This window comes from Gadus macrocephalus, chromosome 4 (genome assembly GCF_031168955.1).
Source record: "Gadus macrocephalus chromosome 4, ASM3116895v1".
NCBI lineage: Eukaryota > Metazoa > Chordata > Actinopteri > Gadiformes > Gadidae > Gadus > Gadus macrocephalus.
In genome coordinates, this window is record NC_082385.1 from 29,814,681 (window position 1) to 29,837,535 (window position 22,855).

General features: G+C 41.3%; 2 protein-coding genes across 2 annotated transcripts in view; one reads left to right on the forward strand and one right to left on the reverse strand.

Moving 5' to 3' along the window:
• The window catches only part of LOC132455191 (NACHT, LRR and PYD domains-containing protein 3-like), a 381,632-nt gene that overhangs the window by 1,215 nt on the left and 357,562 nt on the right, over window positions 1–22,855 (forward strand). The gene's annotated exons all lie outside the window — the stretch shown is intronic.
• Window positions 3,103–22,554, reverse strand: LOC132455199 (polyunsaturated fatty acid lipoxygenase ALOX15B-like). The gene is made up of 14 exons (XM_060049006.1): window positions 22,228–22,554; window positions 21,720–21,948; window positions 21,442–21,523; window positions 14,018–14,140; window positions 13,753–13,853; window positions 13,043–13,209; window positions 7,000–7,143; window positions 6,636–6,839; window positions 6,421–6,507; window positions 5,771–5,940; window positions 5,460–5,581; window positions 5,218–5,318; window positions 4,917–5,087; window positions 3,103–4,514 (listed from the first exon to the last, which is right to left on the reverse strand). The coding sequence occupies exons 1-14, from the start codon at window positions 22,369–22,371 to the stop codon at window positions 4,335–4,337; spliced, it is 2,025 nt and encodes a 674-aa protein (XP_059904989.1). The 5' UTR covers window positions 22,372–22,554; the 3' UTR covers window positions 3,103–4,334.

The following is a 22,855-nucleotide window of genomic DNA, read 5'->3' on the forward strand; positions in this document are numbered from 1 at the left end:
TCGTGTTTGTATTCGTGTTCGTATTCTAGTTTGTATTTGTGGTAAAAAATTTCTCCCGACCGTGGCTGATGTTTTCATAATGCGATCTCCTAATGGGCCTCACATCCTGTCTACCTACATTGAGTTCCAGGAGGCATCTCAAACCAACATAAAAGTGCCAGCAGGGGGAGGTCATTTTCAATAAAATAAAACGAAGAATAAATTGGCCCTAACAACAAGAGAAATTCTAATTTTAGAAAAACAATATGACACTATTTTTTGTTATTTTCAGACTAATTGACTTTTAACTTCAATGTGGAGATATCTTTCCTCTCGGGGTTAAATGGTTTGATCCAGATATCTAGGGTTATTGTGGGGGTATCAGGTTAAATGGTTTGATCCAGATATGAAGGGTTATTTTGGGGGTATCAGGTTAAATGGTTTAGTCCAAAATGAAGGGTTATTGTGGGGGTATCAGGTTAAATGGTTTGGGGAGGAGAGGAGAGGGGAGGGGAGGAGAGGAGAGTAGAGTAGAGGGGAGGGGAGGAGAGGAGAGGAGAGAGGAGGAGAGAGGAGGAGAGAGGAGGAGGAGGAGAGAGGAGAGGAGGAGGAGAGAGGAGAGGAGAGGAGGGGACAGCTTGGCAACATCCACAGTTAGTAACGAGAGAGGGAGCTCCCGATTCCCGCTCTGTCTCATCATGGACTTCAAAACTCCCTCTCTCGTTACTAACTGTGGATGTTGCCAAGCTGTCACTCCGATCAAGACTGGCCAATAGAGACGTGTCTTACATCTTTCGGCGTAGGTCCCGCCCACGAGATTCAGCTCAACAGCAAGCAAAGCTTTTGGATTCGCAAGCAAAACTTTAGGATTCGCAAACAAAACTTTTTGATTCGCAAACAAAACTTTTGGATTCGCAAACAACACTTTGGGATTTGCAAACAAAACTTTAGGATTCCCATTAATAATTTTTTTATCACATTAATTTATCTTGCAATAAAACATTTTTTGATTGCAGTGTCGATAGTTTTGCTCTCAAATCTATTTTTTGATTGCAGTGTGGAAAGTTTTGCTCTCAAACCTATTATTTTTGATTGCATAATAAAGACACAAATCTACCTCCATATTTTTCGAGTATACGTGTACTGTTAAATAAAGTACCAAACGCCAAGAATCCGTGCCCGTGTCTTCCGACCTATAAACAGACCCAATGCCGGTTAAAGTGAAGGGTGTTACCCCCGAAAGGACATCGGCCCTGGAGGTAACGTCTCCCCTGTGCTCCCCGACTACGGTCTGAGAGCCAAGGAACAGGAAAGGTGTAACATTTGTAAAGCCTATATTAATATTATTTTGGTTTAAAAAAAAAATACCTGTGTTCGTTAAAGTGACATGTGATTGTTTTGAATTGGTTCTAGTTTGGTAGTATTGAATATATATGAATTTATTGCAAAAGTCCTCTAAATCAAGCACAGGTTCTAGGAAAGGAGCACATACTTTACAGCTTCAAAAACATTATTCTTAAAGCCCGTTCAGTTGCCAGGGTTATATTGGGACATCAACATGGCAATAACCCTGACGTCATTATTAAGTCATTTGAAAAGTGGTTTAAATCAGGATGATTGCATTGAAGGCGTCATGGTAAAAGTCACCCGCCACTGGTCTCTACAGATGCTTCAGACGTGTAGGTGCTGTTCTGACTCAGCTGGACAGTAATGGTGCAGAACAGACTTGCTTTTGCATCTCGCAGTCCGTCTGATGCATAGAGGAAATACTCCATCATAGAGAAGGAGGCGTTAGCCTGCGTGTGGGCTGCTGAGAAGTGGCGCACTTGGCTGTGGGGAAGAATATTTCTGGTACATACTGATCATCAAGCTCTTACAATTACAATTCCTCTGTTGAGTTATCTGACTTTCTCAAAAAGAGGGGAATTCAACACATATCTTCAGTTTAATACCCAAGAGCTAACGGGGAAGTTGAGAGATTTAACAGATGTGTGAAAGACAAACTGCTTCAATTCAAGGAAAACCCTGGAAGCCATTCCTGTGAACATACCTCATGGACTATAGGGAAACTAGTAACCATTCTACCACTGGAGTATCCCCTTCAGAACTGCTCCATGGCCGACTGATGGGAACAAAGCTTCAGGTGATAGACATGCCTGTTCCCCCATCTGACAGTGAAAGAGTAAAGGATAAACAACGAAAGATGAAAAAATACACAGATGCCAAGAGACACGCCAATTCCACCGACTTCCATCCTAGTGACAAAGTACGGGTTAGGAAGCCATGGAGAGTCAAGAAAGGAGAACTAAACCAAGGAGTGTTGTGACAAAGAGAGGACCTTACACTTACCTGTTGGACGACGGAAGGATCTGGAAACCCTCCCATTTGTCAGCGCTGTCAATGTTGAGCACAGATTCCGATTCTAATGAAACAATGGACTGTATCGCAGGGACTGATCAACCACCTGACACTGTCTCTGATAGCCAGGCCAGGCCTTTGAGGATCAGAAATCCACCTAGCTGGACCAAGAACTTTGTACCGTAACAATGAGGTCGTTGCAGGGTTGTCTGATTATGTACTTTTTCGACGTGGTGGTCACTGGTCAAACTTACTTCAAAACTGCTCAGGAAAATCTGCCTCTCTTCTCAAAACCACTTTGTACTTGTTGCATGCATTGTGCAGTCTGCTGCCAAGGGCAAATTTTTTGAGGGGTCGCTGCGCTGCAGGTGATGGGTGAAACCATTTTGACTGAGGGGGAGGGGGATTCTAAATCAGGTCCTATTGACCTTCACCATGGAAGTACATGTCCTGGCCATGTGTCCTTTTTTACTGCACGTGTAACACTATCAGCCAGGTTCATTTTATTTTCTCTTCCACTACCACGTGACCACGTTGCACCGCTAGTCTTCATCACGTTGTCTTCTTCTACATTCATGTCACACTTATTTTTAGTACTCTCATAACTTCGCAGTTTTGTTGTAAACTCGCCGAACGTCACAATGGCGTTTGTCTGGGTGATGTGCACGACGAATGGCTTGTATGACTCCGGTAGCCCCTTTACTACCATGGCTATCTGCAGCCCATTGCTAATTTTCTCGTCTGCTCTTCTCAATGACGTGACTATAGCCTCTGCTGTAATGATATAGTCAGTGACAGTTTCATTGCTAGCCTTATGGAGCGAGGAAAGGTGAAAATACAAACTCACAACGCAGGGTTTGTCCTTTCCCGCGTAGTGCTCGCGAGGAATCTCCAGTGCTCTTCTTCATTCACGTTTCGCGTCCCTCATTACCAATGAAAAACTCTTGTTGTCTAGACATTGCACTAGCTCTGCATATGCCTCTATTCTTTGCCTCATCTTCCGCGAGAGCTGCTTCGTCGTCCTCATCTATCTCCGGGTCCTCCGAGATAACTTCTCTGAGGCCGCACAGCTCCATGTGCGTGAGGAACCTAGTTTCCCAGAGTTCAAAATTGTTCTCATCACCGTCGAACAAAGTCTGAACCATCTTTGTCCTGCATGACTGGGCCCATAAACTGTTGCACTAGACATCTCTGCAGCAGTCTATTGTAACACAGTCACCAAAGTGGTTAAGTAGCACCTGCCAGTGGCTAATTTTCATTTCGTCTCTTTGGTCTGGGAACTCACAAGACCGTAGCTGGTGGGGGCTTAAACTCCGCCAGAGAAAGGCTGAGCCCCATCAAAGTCCGCCGTCCAAAAAAAAACAGTCATTTTGTGAAGAAAAATATGTTTTTAATAATAATGTGGAGCAGAACGGGAATGACCAAACTGGAGCCCAGGTTATTGGAGTTTGCAACTCTGGTTGCCCTGAGAGTTGCTTTCATTAAACACACCACACACGCATACTATCCCCCACAATGACGACTGCCTCCTGGTGGTGCCGCCGACCCTCCCAGGATCTGTTGCGGCACTTGGCGACCACGGTCGTGATCCCCACAATGATATAATAATATATGAAAACAACAAACTGACCTATAACAAAACTAAACATGAATGAATTGTGTTTAGCAAGTAAAAGTGATGCAGGATAGTGAAATAAAAAGTGGTGAGGGAGGTACATAAGCAGAAGTAATGAAGCATTCACAATGGAGTATTTCCAATGTACAACACTTGGCTAATGTTAAAAAAAATTCAGGAACCAACAATTTCAGAGTAACAAACATTTCGACATATTATCAGTTATTGTTCCTCAAAGTTCTAAAGATTTGAGAATTTAATTATTAAAATTTAAAAAATATTGCAGGCAGCAGATAGCGTAGACAATGGAGTTTGAACCCAACCCTTCTGGGAGTCCACCCCCAGGACCACCAGACCCTCCTGCCCCCCTTAGCTCCGCTACTCAGATGGCTACGCTATTCTCCAGCAACGCTGGGTCCAGAAACGTGTACGGGATTTTCAGACCCGAGTTTCTGGCTTTAATCTCTGAACTTAAACGTCCAAGCTCCTCTTTAAAGAGCTTTATCTGATGACGTGGAATTATTTCAGAGAAATGCTCTTCAGGGTAGCGGCCAAGGGGCACCTGTCGGGATAAACACATGTTAAATACATATAATAAGATACAGACACACACACACACACACACACACACACACACACACACACACACACACACACACACACACACACACACACACACACACACTAAATATATAGGCCGATAATAGAACACAATAACTAATAATTAATTAATAAGACATTGAATATAATGCATACAGAAGATAACTGTTACTCACAATACTATAAATATGACAGGGAGTAAGCCTCAGTACACTAAATACTTGAATAACATACTCGGGGCAGCACCATAGTATACCGCAAATACTCCAGGGAATAAGTATACGGAATCAAGGAAGTAAAGTAAGCATAGATCTACTGAAAACTGCAGGATGTACGTATATATTCTACATTCATAACAACTTACAAAATCACTGGACTGCTTGCTGAGCAGCCACACGACAGAGATGCCATTAACGGTGACGTTCACGTCAGGGAGAGTTCCCAGGAGGGAGCTTTCATTTGCAGTTCCCTTGGTGGTCGGTGGGGGGCGCTGTAGGGTCGTTGGAGTGTTGGGCATCCATGAACCGTAGTCAAACTAAAAATAAATCGTTATGAGTTCACATTTTTGTCAAATTTCGACAAATACGTAAAACAAGTGGATCCAAAAAAAAAAGTATTGTAAAGAAGAGACCAAATAATGATTCAGATTAGTGAAAATATCAGACCTGGCCGGCGTTGACTGCAGCGTGCTGGGCTGAACCGGTGAAGATCACCATGGTGACGAATTTCACCAGCTCATCTACAGTGTTCAAGCTTTCCGGCATTCCTGATTATTATGTATTTTTATATTAAAGAAAACGTTAGTTGGATTAGTGAAAATTAGTTCTGCAGTTTGCCTATTCCCAGTATAATTATGTTTTTCTTTCGACCACCTAACATGATCGAATATATTTTGCTTGAAGCTCACCAGATTTCGGCCGGTAAAGGAATCCATGAACAAAGATGTCCATAACCCAGGACTGTAGCTCCATATCTCGCTTGACGTAAGAGTCATCTTTGTAGTAGTAGGCAAGCACTCCCTGAACAAACCTGTATCATACACGTACAGTAGCAGTGCCAAAGAATAAAATGGCGGCAGCTACGGGGTCTAGATTTTTTATAGAAGGTGCTAATACATTTTGACTCGTAACACAATTACAATACCACACACTACATGATACGAATGAACCTCTCAAATCACACAACAAGCAGTTATTCTGTTCCATAAGTGTCTATTACCTTTTGATGATGTCCCAAATTTTGAAGCCATCGTCTCGGTAGTAGAAGTGGGGCACAGACTCCAGCCCTCTCTCCTTGATGTCATCCCGAATGCAGAGCGATTTGTAGGTTATATATGACATGGCTCTTTGCAGGATTTTTTGCTTAGCCTTTCCACCAGAAGAGGTGAACTTGGGAAGCAATCAAATTGTTATACTAACCATCAGGTTGGAAAGGAACACAAATAAACGAATCGCAAGGTTTGTTACAATATCATAATCACATGCATATTTTTCATGAAGTGATATGAAATAACGCATATGCTATCTTTTCATTGAAGGCGTTCTGCCTTGCCTGGCTATTTACGCACATAAAAAAGTAGGCCTTCCTACTGTGTCACACCTGTGTTGTAAAATAATTAAGGTCTGCAACATGAAATGTTTCTGTGAAAAATAATTCTGAAATGTTGGACCATTGTTCATTATTGATCAGGTATTCGTATACTCCTTGTGTAGAAAAATAACATCAATGGTCCAACTACTTTTATTACAATTATTGAAGACTGCAATTTTTGTTTGAGAAGGCATATGAAGCAGTTCTCTCTTATACAGCTGAACGTGACGGTTCCTCTTTAAGGCCCGAAAGATGCATACACACGGTCTGCTCCCTACCGTATTGAAAATTCCACTGTCAGATATGAGTAGTTTTCGGGCCAGGGCGTTAATCTGGAGGTTGTAGCGAGTGTGGGGAACCAGGAGCTAGCCCAAAAAAGGAAAACAAAATATATATTTTTTTTCCAGATCTATCATATTGAAAGGTTAACTGTAATGCTCTCTTAATTACCATTTTATATGGAGTTTATGAGATTATGCAAAACAACAGTCACCTTGTACAGTGGATGCACCATGGGGAGGTTACGCAGGAGTGAGACAGAAAAGACTTCTGCCAGAAGATGAGTGCGGAGCAAGTGGGAGTTAAGCTGGTGGTCCTGGAAATCTGCACTTCTGACAAACATCTTGGCCAACAACCAGTCGTACTCTGAGTCGGTAGGACAGAAGATGGGGTTGTCCTTTGATGGTTCCTGCTTCAACTATAGAAAAGACACAGAGCTCACAGAATGAATTGGACAAATCACTTTGATTGATATTGGGATTTCCTCAAAGTTTCCATGCAGTTATAGTTATTCCATGAAGTTTCCATACATCAGCCATAATTTGGGGATGGTACTTTGTGTTAATATCACCCCTTACCTGGATAGCTATGGGCATCAGCTGATCCCCAGGGGTTTTGTGGAGCAGGACGAGTGGGGCCATCAGGTACTGCTGCTTGTCATTAACCTTGTTTGCTTTCAATCCTGTGAAGACTTTGTAGTCACACAGGAATATGTTGCCGTTCTGTTTAAATATGAGTTAACAACATGTTTCAATAGGGCGTTTTTTTTTGTTTTTTTTAACAACGATGGTGTTCCTGAAAACCTAGTGTTCTATGATAGTTCTATCTCAGATTGATGCTTTTGTTTATACATGCAACTGCTGAACAATTTAAAACCTAATTTGTGCCATCTATTTCTAGTTTCCGTGCGCGAGTTTTAGCATGGTAATGTAATGGGTTAGAAAAATAGTTCCTTATTGTGTGTAAAGGGTTAAAAATATAAATACATTTGGGGCATTAGTAAAAATATAATGCTAATGCCCCTAATACCCCTTTATTTTTTTGTATTTGACTATAATAATCTAATTTGATAATGTCGGCTTTCGCTAGAATGACTCACCGAGCCACTAGATGGCGCACAGTGCCCAGGGGATCATTAACACCACAGGGACACGTTACTATGGGGTCAGAACTGTCTCATTAATAATGAATGCACAGAGAAGGATTCACAAATGTATTTTGTGATTTATATATAAATTACTCTCTTCCCACAAATACATTTCAATGCACACATAAATGGATATCGGTATGTATAAATGTAAAATAAATCCATAAACAAAAATAAGTTTCACAACCACATTTCTGATCCACACACAAATGTACCTTGTTTTAAATAAATGTAATATAAATCCATAAATATATTAATTAAAAAAATATTTGCAATTTTCATCACAATGTATTTGGATGTTGTAACATTTATATACAAAGTGTTAAACTTGTATTTACAAGACGTTTTTCATTTGTGAACTTACTTGCATTTGTGTGGGAACTGGTCTGTATTTATGTGTGGATTTTTGAGACTCTCCTGACGTCGCTAGATTCACAAATGCATTTTTTTCAACAAGGAAGTCTCTGTAGCCAATCAGATGCCTCCCTCGTTTTCAGTCAACCACATGTCTGCTGTGACTGGGTTTTACGTCGGTGCCGTTTACTACTTTAACGGCACAGATAATCCCAAAACCCAGTCGAAATTAGATGGAAAAAGTGTGTAGCTAAACGTGACGCAGCATTTACTTCTTCACCACCTAGAGATTGTTATGTACGATCATTCAAAAAACCATGTTCTTTCCGATAGAGTAGACATTTGACAGAGAACCGGGAGGCTCGGAGGCTGGACTCAGAGGTCGGAACTGCAGCCATGTGATTGGCTGAAAACGAGGGAGGCATCTGATTGGCTACACAGAGTTCCTTGTTGAAAAAAATGCATTTGTGAATCTAGCGACGTCAGGAGAGTCTCAAAAATCCACACATAAATACAGACCAGTTCACGCACAAATGCAAATAAGTTCACAAATGAAAAACGTCTTGTAAATACAAGTTTAACAGTTTGTATATAAATGTAACAACATCCAAATACATTGTGATGAAAATTGCAAATATTTTTTAAATTAATATATTTATGGATTTATATTACATTTATTTAAAACAAGGTACATTTGTGTATGGATCAGAAATGTGTTTGTGAAACTTATTTTTGTTCACGGATTTATTTTACATTTATACATACCGATATCCATTTATGTGTGCATTGAAATGTATTTCTGAGAAGAGAGTAATTTATATATAAATCAGAAAATATATTTGTGAATCCTTCTCTGTGCATTCATTATTAATGAGACTGTTCTGACCCCATACGTTACCGCAGAATAAATCCTGCGAGCAAGTGGAAGCTTTGTTTGTGTCTCTTGTTTGTCTTGTTTGGTGGGTTAAAACTCCTTAAATGCAACACATTGGGCCAATTGCTCTGTCAGTTAGCATTGCTGCGCTTTAAAACCGTACTCCTTAAAACTGAGGTTTTGGAGTTTAACACGCAGCTGCGCACGAGGTTGAACGTGATTGCTGTGTAACGACTCGAACAGGATCAGCTGATTCCTAGCTGACTCGGTTTAAACTGCTCGGAAACTGAAAGTACTCTGATTTCTAGTATACCCCAGAGCAGATGCAGTCTGAACTTCATGGTGGATGCATTTTGTGCTATAGCTAATTACCAACAAAAACTTAATGGGAATGTAAAGTGAACTTTGATGTAATAAAACTTTAATAAATAAAAACGATAATAATGTTGACATACATTATGAAATAGTCTAGGCTACTTTTTGTTGAAATCTGAGTCTGGAATCTGCCCTCACCTACGTCAATCAATTACTTGTCATTGTTTTCTCTTGGTGTGTGTATGCAAACGTGATTACTTAATTAAATGAAGACGAACTAATAGGCCTATGCGAGTAATTAGGGTAATGTCACGCCTTTCAATTCTCGGAGGAGAGTTAGGACCATTTTAGTTAAGCATTGATCTTTTTATGTTTCGTTGAATGGTACGATCCTCATTTATATTTTTACATACAAATAATCTGTTCTTTGTAGAGTTTTAGTTGGGCACTTTAAGCAACTCCTATATTGTAGCCTGTATTGTACTGAAGGCCTACCTGGTGTAATAAGTGTAAATGTATCCAGGGACGTCCTTAGGGGGGGGGGGGGTAAATTAGGATGATTCCAGGGGCGCAGCACTTACGGGGGCGCCTCAGAGGACACTGGTGGTATTATTAAAACTATATACGAAAAAAAAGAAGCTTTATTTTTCGGATTAAATCATCAAATTCAGGTGGTTTGTTTCGTTTGTTTTGTTGTGGTTTGTTTCTCCATTTTTACAAAATCATTAGAAAGTCTTCACCCTATTATCACCCCTCTCCTTTGTCATTATTTGGTACAGAACAGCCCAAGTCTTGCGCTACTGCAGAGCAAAGTAGCAGCCAGGAAGATCGTTGTGAAGCAAGTGCAGACTGCTAGTGTCGTAAACTAGCAGTCTAAAGTCAGTTTGTGTGTATCCCGGTCGGTGAAATTAAGTAATCAGGTTGTCAGGGGAGGAAAGAGAGGAAAGAGAGAGGAAAGAGCTCAAAGCGGCCGAAAGTTCGTCACCCATTTTTTTACCAAGAAAGGTATATCCCTCCCTCTACACTTTCCCAGCAACCTGATAACAAGCCTAGCCTAGCAGCTAGCACTGCTGTAGCTAAAATAATTACAGCCTGCACTGGATGATAAAACTGAAAAGATTGTTTGCATTACCATTCACATGATATCCATCTACAAAAAGGCTACATGATTTTTTACAAGTCGAGCGGACTATTTAATATCTCCCGTATGCAGGCGTTGCCAAGCAACGTGGCCATAGCGTCTTCATAAGGTCAACGTCTTTCCTAGGTGTAAATTAACACTTTTTAACCTACCCTCCAGCCAATCAGAATCGAGTGTTCACCCAGACCATGGAGATAATGCAATGATTAACATTCCATACTGCTTGCCAGCATGATAATAACAGTTATGTAAACAGATTTTGAATATTTTGATTGGCTGCATTACAATATTAGCAGACATTAAACCAAGGGTACCTACATTTTAGCTGACTTTTTAGTTTTAAATCAGCTAAAATTACTAGTAGTCTACCCTTAGATTAATTGCTGCTATTTATTGTAGGCTAATGCAGCAAATCAAAACATACAAATACATATTTAGTCATGCCCAGCTCAATCCAATCAAATAGACTGTTGACAACATTGTTTAATATGCTCAGATAATTATGAGACATATTCTGAATTAGATGATGTATCTTCGAGTCAGGGCCCTCTTCAAGCCATGATGAACCCACAGAAGAAACCAGTGAGGTTGAAATAGAAGAAGGGGAGAAGGACAGTCTAGGAGCAGCACGGTCACAGTTTATTAGCTTATTTCTGTCTATAGTAACTACAAGCCAGGTAAATGTGTAACTAAATACTAACTAACTATCTAGTGTACAAAGTAGCCAAGGTAAGTTAATAATATGTTATAATTTTATGACTCCCCAATTTCGACCCAGTATTACCCAATATTTACTGATTATAAAATGTGAATGAATATATAACATTAAAAATGTAGGCTATATATATTATATACCGGTATATATTTTAAATCTATGTATTTTTTGGGGGGGTTGGGGGGGGGGGCTCCATAACTGAATTCTGTCAGGGGGCCCAGAATTCCTAGGGACGTCCCTGAATGCATCATCCCTATTAATAATAATTCATAAAACTAATTCTGCGCGTGTGTGTGTCGGTTATGATGGAGCCTTGTTTCATCCTGCAAACTGGTTTAGTCTCCTCTAAAACCACGTCACTTTCGAGATTAGACTAACGCGCACAAAATACGCCCTCTAGTGTCTGATGTGAATTTCTCTGAAGACACAGCAATTGAGATCAAGGTAAAACGCAGCTGCAGGTTAAACCAAGTACATATGACACAGCAATGGAGCTTAAGACGTCACGTGTCTTCTTGAGTTTAAAACCGTGTTAAACTCTAAAAAGTGGCTAAACAAAGTGTGACAACAGCAAAGGCAGCAAACTACCTAACCATAGTGAAATAAAGCACAGGCTTCTGTGGGGGAGGGGGAGAGGGAGAAGGGGTGGGGGGGGGGGGGGGGTGCGAGGGCATGATTGTACATTGGCTACCTTTCATTCTTAACCAGAAAAATATGTAATTGAGCTTTAAAATCTATTTTTCAAGTGTCCTGGCCAACACAGGCAGCAGCAGCACACAGTCACACATAGCATACACAAAAAACATTAGAAAAATAAAACAACTAAAACAGTTGGCAGGGAGGAGGGGGATATCAATATGGCAAGATTTTTCGGGAGGCTCAAGGAGGAGAGTAATATAACATTTTATCAACAAAGTATCTATCTTTAAGATCGGGCGACTTGTGTGTTGATATGATGGTCGGCGCGATGTTTGAAGTTAACGTTTTTTATATGATCAAATAAACAACATGCCATTGCGTTGTCAACATGGGAAATTGTCTCTTAACTTCTTTATGGCAATTTCTATAGTCTATAGACAGAACGTCTTAGCTGCGAGAGTGTGTCGACGGCGGGTCCGTTAACTTGTGGTCTGTTCCTGAATCCTCCTTCGCCAGACTTCAGAGTTGCACTTTTGATATCCTATCCGGTCTCGGAGCATTTATAGCGTTCCTGTTCATCTTTCTGATTGTGTCATGAATTTTTTTTTTTGTTAGCTACATTAGCCTCTTTAGCAAACCAGCCCAAAAACAAACACCACGACTTTACATTGTATTGCACACACAGCATGACCATGCAATGTATAAATTGGTGACTGGACAAAGTAGCAATGTAATCAAGTTTGTAAGAGCATTTAAAATCGACATTAAAATGACCTACGTGGTACAAATACCAAAAAATAATCTCTTCACGGGCGCAGCCATTTAGGTGAGAGCGTCATCACTGCTCTCGGTCTACTCTCAGATTTCCAGAAAAGAAAGACAAAAGGGGGCGTTCCTGCGCGAAATGCCGCATGAAAGCTGGGAGATCTTCGACTTTCGATTCGGAAGTCTGGCGTCCGAGGATTGAGGAACACACCATTGATCCTGCCAATAACTAGTATAATGTAAGCATTTTATAAAATAAAAAAACAAATGTAAGAAATAATGTATTAACCGGTTACTGTTTATATCTATTAAGGCAGTTCACATTTTCGCCTATTCCTAGCCTTCCTAACCCCTAACCCTTAACCTTACAACTTATCAAGTACATGTTACATTGGTTATAGTGTTACATTGGTTATTCACCATATTTACTTGTGGATAATGGTACTGTAGCAGCACACTAATGTAAAGATGGAGCAACAAACGGCATAAATAACCAACATCGACTATTCCCGGATTACATTTTTTGCTGCCCAACATGTCCAATCGTAGTTGGCGAACTTTGCCCAACATTCTATGGTTGTGCGTTGGAGCTTGTTGAGGCCGTTTGCTGTTCAAGCACCTTAAAACCATGTTGAATCCTTCAAAGATCACCATTCAGGGGAATCACACACCTGCATCTCTTCTGCTAGGCTCCTCCCACCGTGGCGGAACACCATTTGATCGGTGACAGGGAAGTTTACCGGCAACTCCGAACAACGACGGATCACCATTGGGTTGACACCGTTTAGAAACTGGTAGCCAAAAAGAGAATCCTCCTTCCAGTTCTTCTGAACGTATTCTACAGACAGAAGACGACATTGTGTGGATGCATTTACAGAAGATTAGAACAGATTTAATTAAAAATATATTTTTAATTAAATCTGATATGCCAAGATGACGCTAAGGGGGGTTAGCTGATAGCGCTCTAAAATCCAAATTGTCTCACACCGAGACAGGCAGGATTGTATCATCTCTTTAACTCAGGAATTGATTCGTATTATAATTCTTGTTTAAAGACGGAAACGTTAATGATATCTGAGCCCAGGCTAGCTGTGACAGAGGGTGTTATACTGTTTTTACCAATAGTCAATTTCAATGAACTTTGCTATGTTCTGTTCCACCACATTGTTTTACAAAACAATGAGGGACCTTTCAAACCCCAACGTTAAATCCATACGTTTATAAGTCTCACAATAAAGTCAACTAAATTGTATTATTGTTTCGCAATGTTTACAGAATCACAATCAAATTGGGACTCAAACGGTTACCATCATACCTTCAGAGCCTTCAATATCTAAAGTTAAACCCTACATGAGCCTTCAACTTAACGTGAAACAGATACCAGACAGTGGAGTTCCTTTGTGGGAGGCGGTGCCGATGGCATCAATGCTCTTCCACTCTTCTTTACAATCCGCTAGTCCGTTGAGTTTCAGCTCTATCAGCCTGGACAGAGAAAACACAGAAGCTTTCAGCATTGTAGGCCTACCACATTTATTGAAGTGTGGAAATTCTTTGTCTCAAATAAATAATTAACACAATTAACAATAATACAATAATAATAATAATAAACAATTATAAAAAAGACAACAAAAAAACTATAGGCCTACCCTTGTAAAGCGGTGAATCGAAACTCGGTTTCTTTTGTGAAGGAGAACCGGACCTCGTAAGGCAGACCATGATCTTTGTCAATCTTCATACAGTGAGGAATCCCCTCTGCATAAAAGTTCCACCTGGGCAATATATTTTTGAAAGTACAATTTGATAATAACAAATCAATACCGTCAATACTACATTAGGTAGCCTAGTTGATTGTTATGAATAGACAGAACATTTAAAGAATGTTTTCCCGAGAATAATAAATCTTCCGTGGGGGCTCCACAGACCAAAGCTGAAGTTAATTAGATCAGTGTCTTCCGTCATAAATTGTTTTTTTTATATATTTCTGGATAGCAAAGTTAATTGATGCATCATTATAAACCTGTGTATAATTTTTCCAAAAACATTGCTACTATAATTATTATTATAATAATTATAATATATAGCCTATATTAATATATAATATTATTTGCCACTCCACATTTTGGCTATTCTTAAAGGTCCCATGACATGAAAATCTCAATTTATGAGGTTTTCTAACATAAATATGAGTTCCCCTAGCCTGCCTATGGTCCCCCAGTGGCTAAAACTTGCGTTTGGTGTAAAACGAGCACTAGCTGTTCTGCTCGCCTTTGAAAAAACGGAGGCTCAAGCGCGCTGATTTGGAAATCTGTGCTCATGACGTCATGAGGAATCTCAGCTCCTCCCCTTACTCTGCCTGGCCCGCCCAGAGACGTTGGCCCGCCAATGAGACTCGACCGTGCGAGCGCCACATGTGTGTGTGTGTGTGTATGTGTGTGTGAATACACACACTGTAACGCAAGTGTTTCTTGTCGGTTCTTTGACGTGTCTTGTATTTCCACAACGAGACTGTCGTGGGGGTTATCTAAGCCATGGTTGAGAAGGAATTGGGGGAAAGGAACTTTGGTTTGACTCGCTGAAGTACATGAACTGCGACATGCCGCCGGTTGCCGCGAGGCACCATCGCCCGGCAGCGGGCAGCCGGCCGCAGGCAGCGCGCGGTTCAGTCGACTTCAGGTTGATGTGGAAGAATCAGAGACGTCGCAGAACCCGATAAAGTCGTTTGTGATTCATAATATCGTCTGGAGGCGCACACAATATGTTATATGATATAGATATCTATGTATCATATGATATTATTTAGATATAGAGCTCCAGGACTGTAACGCAAGTGTTGTACACTTCCTTGTTATTTGGATAACCGTTCTGCTGTTGGTGTGATGGCGCATAACACGTCTGGTATTTCTACAACGAGACTCGTATTGGGGGTTATCTCAGCCAAGGTTGAGAATGAATTGGGGGGAAGGAACTTTGGCTTTGACTCCCTCAAGAACATGAACCACGACATGGAGGAGAAAGGGATTGTTGGCGGCGAATGTCTCCCGCTTGAGCCCCGCTGAGGGACCACCGGCGGAGGTGCATAAGCGCTGCCCGGCAAAGATCCCTTTCTCCTCCTTGTCGTGGTTCATGTTCTTGAGGGAGTCAAAGCCAAAGTTCCTTCCCCCAATTCATTCTCAACCTTGGCTGAGATAACCCCCAATACGAGTCTCGTTGTAGAAATACCAGATACGAGAGTCCGACGTCACACCAACAGCAGAACGGTTATCCAAATAACAAGGAAGTGTACAACACTTGAGTTACAGTCCTGGAGCTCTATATCTAAATAATATCATATACATAGATATCTATATCATATAACATATTGTGTGCGCCTCCAGACGATATTATGAATCACAAACGACTTTGTCGGGTTCTGCGACGTCTCTGGTTCTTCCACTTTCACATCAACCTGAAGTCGACTGAACCGCGCGCTGCCTGCTGCCGGCTGCCCGCTGCCGGGCGATGGTGCCTCGCGGCAACCGGCGGCATGTCGCAGTTCATGGACTTCAGCGAGTCAAATCAAAGTTCCTTTCCCCCAATTCCTTCTCAACCATGGCTCAGATAACCCCCACGACAGTCTCGTTGAGGAAATACAAGACACGTCAAAGAACCGACAAGAAACACTTGCGTTACAGTGTGTGTATTCACATTGATGTGGACGTTGAAGAACCAGGAACGTCGGAGAACCCAACGCGGTCGTTTGAGATTCATAATATCGGCTCACACAGCTTTTGGCCGTGATAATATATATTATATGATATAGATATCTGTGTAGGCTATATGATCATATTTAGATATAGAGCTCCAGGACTCCCGTGTGTTCTAGAATATTTACAGAACACGGCTAAAGGCTGTGTGCGGCTCGCCATTGCGATACATCCACTGTAAACAGAGCGCATGGTGGCTGCAAGCTGCTCAGGGCCACACCCCCACCCTCCTCCTTGACACGCCCACCGAAACAGCGCATTTGGGGGAAGCTCAATATGCGACTGGCTCGGAGTGGCTGTAACTCTGCACCACGGCTGAATTTAGGGAACGTCTTTGAATACTGTGTTAGTTGCCCACTAATACCTATATTAAAGAATACATAAAATAGCATGTCATGGGACCTTTAAGTCGTGTGTTCTATTTATTCTGCCCCCGCCTGGTGTTTTTGATACTTTTTTATGCAGCGTAAGTTTATACGTGAGTGAGTCTGCAGGATTTAATTTATTTATTTATTTGATTTATTTATGCTTCTGGTTGACTTCAAAGACACAAGAAACTTCAGCTTCTGTTTGCACTGTACACTTGAGCTTTGATGTGTAAAGGGAGGCCTTTAATAGTTAGTAAGCAAATCTTTCACGCAGAGGAAAAACCAAACACCATTGTGGAGCTAGAATCCGAACGTAAAAAATGCCTGCTTCTGTCTTTTTTTTTTTTCAATTAGCAGGGCTATATTGCCGTTTAGGATTTTGCTACCTCCCTTATCTTAAATCAGATTGGGGGGTGTAGTCACAACTTTTGAATTATGTTATCTGGAAACCCCAAACTGCCAGTTACAATTAATATGGGAACATCCACCAGGTGTATAACCCCTAGTTGGCAATTTGAGTTCATAATAACATCTTATTCCATGTTTTTTTTCCCAGATTTTTGGGTTTGGGATTTCTTAAAAAAATGCTAGCACTGCATTTCAAACTGATATTTGGTCTCAGCTATGCCCGATAAGATATTCTGTATCGTGATTTCTGATCCCCGACACCTGCTATGCTACCAAAGGGTCTTTATCTTGATGTTTGCTACTTTTTGATTGGATCTCATGTCTTCTTTAGGCCCACTGACTCGGCAACAAACAAATTTCACTGAGGTCAAGATAAAGTGATCTTACAGTATTCCCTAATGAATCAATTATACAAATTGGAAGAATAATTTTCATGTTTTGTATGTTCGCTGCAATTTGTCCACTAGGTGGCCACACTCTTGCATAGCAATTCAAATCTATTTAAGTAGGAAACTCTCTCCAGGTAGACAGTGTTGCTGCCCGGAGGCAAATCTTTTTTTCGTAGGATGGTAGGGTTTAAGCATGGACCTATTATAGAAAGGATAGCGGATAAAAAAATAGCGCCATTTCATTCCTATGAAAACAGCTCAATTGCGCAGGGCAACATCAAGTAGCATTTTCTTTTTTTTAGCATTGTAGTATCATAAGCGAGAGGTCAGATGAGTATTCCACAAAGCCGGTTTTATCACATAACCGGGTAAGTTTACCCAGGGTTTGCGGTAACCCTAGGTTTTCCGTTCCAAAAGGATCACGGTATGTTAGTTGCTATAGAAACATATGCTCTGAATCAAACCTGGTCGGAGCAGGTTTTGCGCAAGTTAAGTTTGAAACATTTGGGTATTCAAACCGGCGTTCATCGCAGATTTCATGTGTTCACAATGGCATGCCCTTTTGATGAGAGAACTGTTGATATCGGAGCGCAAATTATACGTGCAATCCACCGGGAGCGATTGATAAGACCACGGCTCGACATCTTGGCATATCGAATGACTTTTTGCTGGAGTGGAGAGATATAGATTCTCGCGCAAATCTTTAATATATTTAAATAGCCTTACATAGCCAACACTACCAATCGAGGACCTGGCCTCAGTTCACTCCAGACTATTTGTGTAGCCCTCCGTTTTTTGCAAATGGTCGTTTTATCTAGGCTATAATGTTGGAGATGCAGAGCACATCTCAGTCGTTTCAGATGACCCATCCAAGATTTGTATCGGCCTCCTATCATACAAAGAGCTATATTGTCTGAGTACTATGCCGAGAGGCATTTACAACATAAAGTACAAAATAGTCGTAACGGACTTGCATCCACTGGAGAATGTTCGATCGTAGCCGGCGGCTTCATTACAAGCACTAATCCATCTTGATCTGTGAAGTTGATGAATTGTCACTTTTACGTTTTCTACCCAGTTACCAAAAAAAGAAACATTTGGAATAGTATGCGCTGTGGCAAGCACACAGTTTGCATGTGTTACTCCGAAGGCAAAACAAATCTAAAATACAAGAAAACACAAAAACCTACATTCAACCAGTGGGGTATGGCCCCTGACTCTCTGAGGAGGTAGGTACCTCCAGGTAACCCTCCATGCCACGGCACCCTGAATTTATGTTTATTAACAGCTCCTCCACCGGGGTCAAGACAATTTGAGGGCCAGATCCAGTCTGCCGACTGTCGGCCTTTTCACGATTGCCTTAAAAAAATGGCTTATTTAAATTTATACCAATACGATGGTGGGAAAAGCTTACCAGTTTGTAGGCCTATGTTTTTTATACTTGATCCGCTGACCGCTTGGAAGCCATCGGAGTACATATTTTTTTAGAAGAAAGAGGTTATGTGGTAGGATCTTTAAGAATGCTTCACTGAGATATTTATATATTCATGGCTCAAATATTAAGGATCATGCTTTTGACGTGTAACTAACGCATTTACGCGGTCAGCGATCCGCTGCCAGGCTTTGGTTCTCCGGGTTGCAGAGGCTTTAGCGTTCCCTTTTCTTGTGATAATGTCCTTCTCCTCGTCATAGCTCTCCAGGAGAACCTGGAGTTCCATTTCATTGAAATAAGGGGCCCGTTTCGCCATATCGATCAGGGTTTCCATGATCCATACATCACGTCTTTTTAGGTTTGGCGTGGACGTGCACAACCCTGTGTTAACCAACCCCGAGTTGATTGAACTAATGCATTACCGCGGCTGTGGAACCGAAAACTCTGGGTTGGTCGGCACAGGGTCAATCAACCTAGAGATCAGCGTTAACTCAGTGTTAAACCTCCGTTCGTGGAACACCCCTCTGAGCGAGCACAGTCGCATTGTTTACCGACAATGGAAGTAGGCTATAAGTTACAACCCCCCCGATGATTCTCTATATGTGATCTTTAAATTACACTCCTCCTGCCATCTGGGCAACAATTATGATTTAACAATTATCATAAACGACTTTGTTTCACTACGACTGTTTCACTATTTGTTTCTCTACGAATAAACAAAAAGACTAATAAAACGCTTGAGGTTGTGTCTTGAAAAGAGAAAATTTACATTTTATTAGTACATGGCATAAAGATAATTATGAGCCTTTGATTGATATCAAGATTTTTTTTTGCGGAGACGCACTGCTGCTCCCCACTTGTATTGGAGTGAACAGGGATATCAACTTCTTGGTCCCATGAATCGAGGGACCCGTCCACAGCCGCTAAAACAACTGCAATACCAGGCTTGGCCGCTGAGCACTGGTGGATTGCGAAAGTATGCACTGCTCCTTGGGGGCCTGGGTTTAAGTACTGCCTTTTTCGCCTCTGATTGGTTAGAAGGGCTCTCCTCTGATTGGTTATTTGATTTGGCGGCAGGCTTTCGTCTATTCTACCACCAACGTAAACAAGCTCAATCCAACAGTGATTTCCGTCATAGTTTTCACATTTTTATAGCCTGTTTAAATCGTGCTTCGATTAGTCTTAGCTGTTTTGGGGGAGTTTATTTTTCCCATTTTCTTAGCCTCTTTAGATCGTGTTTAGATTAGTCCTAGGTGTTTTGGGGACTTTTGTGAGGATAATGTGAACTTGGAATATAAATCTGACCAGCCTACGTTTCGTAAATTCTCTGTGGCCCTCAAGCACTGAACAGTTATCCTATTCAAGTTTACATAAGCTGACTTATGCATTGAATAAAACAGCACTATTCTTTTCGTAGGCTACTCTGCGGTTGGCCTTGATGGGGAGATATTTTAACCCTTTTTAACCCCATTTCCCTGCGACATTCCTACGTCTCCCCCTGCGTCATAGCCCGTTTCAGGACCATGTCAGTCGACCGGTACAATCCTACGAACGTCGTGAGTGCAGCGAATGCGCGTTCATGTTAAGAGGAGTTTCGGGAAACGCTCCAAAGAATTTAACGATGGTTCGAAAGATCCATCGTGAGAATGATCGTACGAGCGAATATCCATCATTATCGGGAAAATGGGCCCAGTACAATTAACAGATGAGTCAACACAGAGTTCATTAAGGCTCCCTGAGGTGACGTGGGATGTGTTGGTCCTATTGCATCCTGCCTGCTTAACAGAAACTATTTAATGAAGCTATTAACACTGTTGGATTGAGTTTGGTTCCCCCTGTTGGTGGTAGACTAGCCGACAGCCTGCAACCAAATCAAATAATCAATTGGAGGAGAGCCCTTCTTACCAATCAGAGGTGAAAAAGGTGGTACTTACCCCTACCACCCTTTACTCATCACCTACAAGGCCCTCAACAGCCTAGCCCCCCCCTACCTTGCCGACCTCCTCCATCACCACGCCCCCTCCCGATTCCTCAGGTCCATCTCTGCCAACCTGCTACAAGTTCCACGGGCTGAGCGACGGACTTGGGGTGATCGGGCCTTCTCAGTTGCTGCCCCCACCCTTTGGAAATCACTCCCCTCCCACATCAAAGTCTCTCCAACCCTCTCTTTCAAATCTGCCCTCAAAAAATACCTTTTCACACTAGCCTTCCCCACCTAACTCCCACCTTATTCTTCATGTTTAACCTCTGTTTTTCTTTCATTCTTAGTCTGTCTTACATAGTTTTCATAGGGCAATATATAAAGCATCTTAGAGTACCATATTAAGCGCTATATAAATTTCATTTATTATTATTATTATTATTATTATTACCATCCTACGAAAAAAAGATAATCTTTTTTGACAGCTTGAAAGCTCACTCGAGCGCCTAACTCGATCGCCTCGCTCCACCACCTGGTGCATTAGTTAGATACGTTGATTGATGAAAATGTATGGACCTGATGTTTGTACTGCCTTTGGAATAAATACCCAAAAGAAAAGGACGAAGTTGGACATTGTTATTGACACAACAGCCAGCATACAGCGAGCGCGTCGGCTACATAATTAGCCATAGGACTCTAGCCCAAGTAGCAGCCCCTCAGTGGATTTAAGTTTTAGGCTAAGCCACTCACACAAATATTGAAATAAGCATCTGAATTGTTGGTGAAATGTTGAATTGTAAATTACATACCGATACTGTTCCTTTCTCAGTTTCAACTCATACGCTCTGGTTTTTCTCACACAAAGCATTTTGTCATCAAATTCTAAACGAGCTGCAACGCAAGATAAAAACACCATATAAGGAACAATATGTAAAGAATACGTTTTGATTGTACTCAAATAAATTGTCATGTAGATGCTAACTTTAACGGCTATAGGCATTTTACAGAAATCATACTGGTTAGTAACAAATATATATCAGCAAGACCTGCTTGAGGTAAGGGTTAAGGTAAGGTAAGTTCAATGTACCTGTGGCCTCTCTGAACTCATGAACTTCATTGTTGGTGATCCAGTGATGGATGGGGAAGTGGAAGGTCTCTCCTTCAGGGGACTTGACTTCCACCGTGGCAGGGAACCAGTCTCCTGCTGTTTGTAGCAATCCCCCTGGAATGATTCTTAATAGACCGGCGGTTTTGTCCAGCTGAATACGCAGCAGTTTGCCAATGGACATTTTGCAGTCCACCGTACCTTTTAAGACCTACAGGTGGACAGGACGAGAGAGAAGTGTGATATAGTTGCTTGTAATTAGTTCTAAATATTAGCATGAGCATTGACGTCATCATTAACATCAGGAAAACAATGTGAGATTAGGCCCAATGAAAGGCGCATTATAAGATGAATTGTTCATATCACACAAACATTATTGTCAATTACTTGCATGATGATTAAATGTAGTCAAATAAGCAAATGAGCAAATAAGCAAAGGCAGCCAAATGACCAAATTTTTACTAAAATATATTTAAAATATCATACTTACAGATCCAGATTCTAAAAAACGTTCAGTAGAGACAGCTTTGCGTTTGCTCTCCCCAACTTCCCCGAATAGTTGAATGTGGACATGATCCCAAGTGATGGCACCGAGACGATCTGTGGTGGTTATGACCACTTCATATTCAGGCATCTTTCCGCTGTAGAGTTAATGGTGTAGTGGTCCACTCGCATGAATCATTTTAACACGAGCTAGAATGCAGGTCTTACCTTGTTATATAGCCCTCTAAAGCGATGCTTGGTATTTTAGATTTGCCTTGCTTTTATACTCATATTTCAACGTCACCCCTCCGGATATTACCCATAAGGAAATAAATAGGGACCACTGCCAGATTGGGAAATCCCTGTCAGAGCTGCGTGCTTTTGACAATGAGGGTACAACTAACTGATTAACTAACTCACCCTGTAAGCCTGCTATATGCTAATCGATAACTAGTGCTTTCATATCCATCAATGTAATATAAGCCTTAGTATTAATCTTTTATTTAATAATGATGGGGCCTTACAGCGTTTAACTCTTCAAATGTATCTTCGGAAACATAAGAATTATCGGAATCTAACATCTGAAAGCAATCATTCTGGCCAGCCCTCTATTCCAATGAAAACAAAACATTGCA

Excerpts from the sequence above, each read along its gene's own strand:
- LOC132455199 (XM_060049006.1), bottom strand. The coding sequence starts at position 22,371 with ATGCCTGAATATGAAGTGGTCATAACCACCACAGATCGTCTCGGTGCC. Across the intron at positions 14,141-21,441 it reads CTGAGAAAGGAACAGTATCG|GTGGAACTTTTATGCAGAGG; the intron begins GTATGTAATTTA and ends TATATTGCCCAG. Across the intron at positions 7,144-13,042 it reads GCCTAGCAGAAGAGATGCAG|AACGGCAACATATTCCTGTG; the intron begins GTGTGTGATTCC and ends ATATTTAAACAG.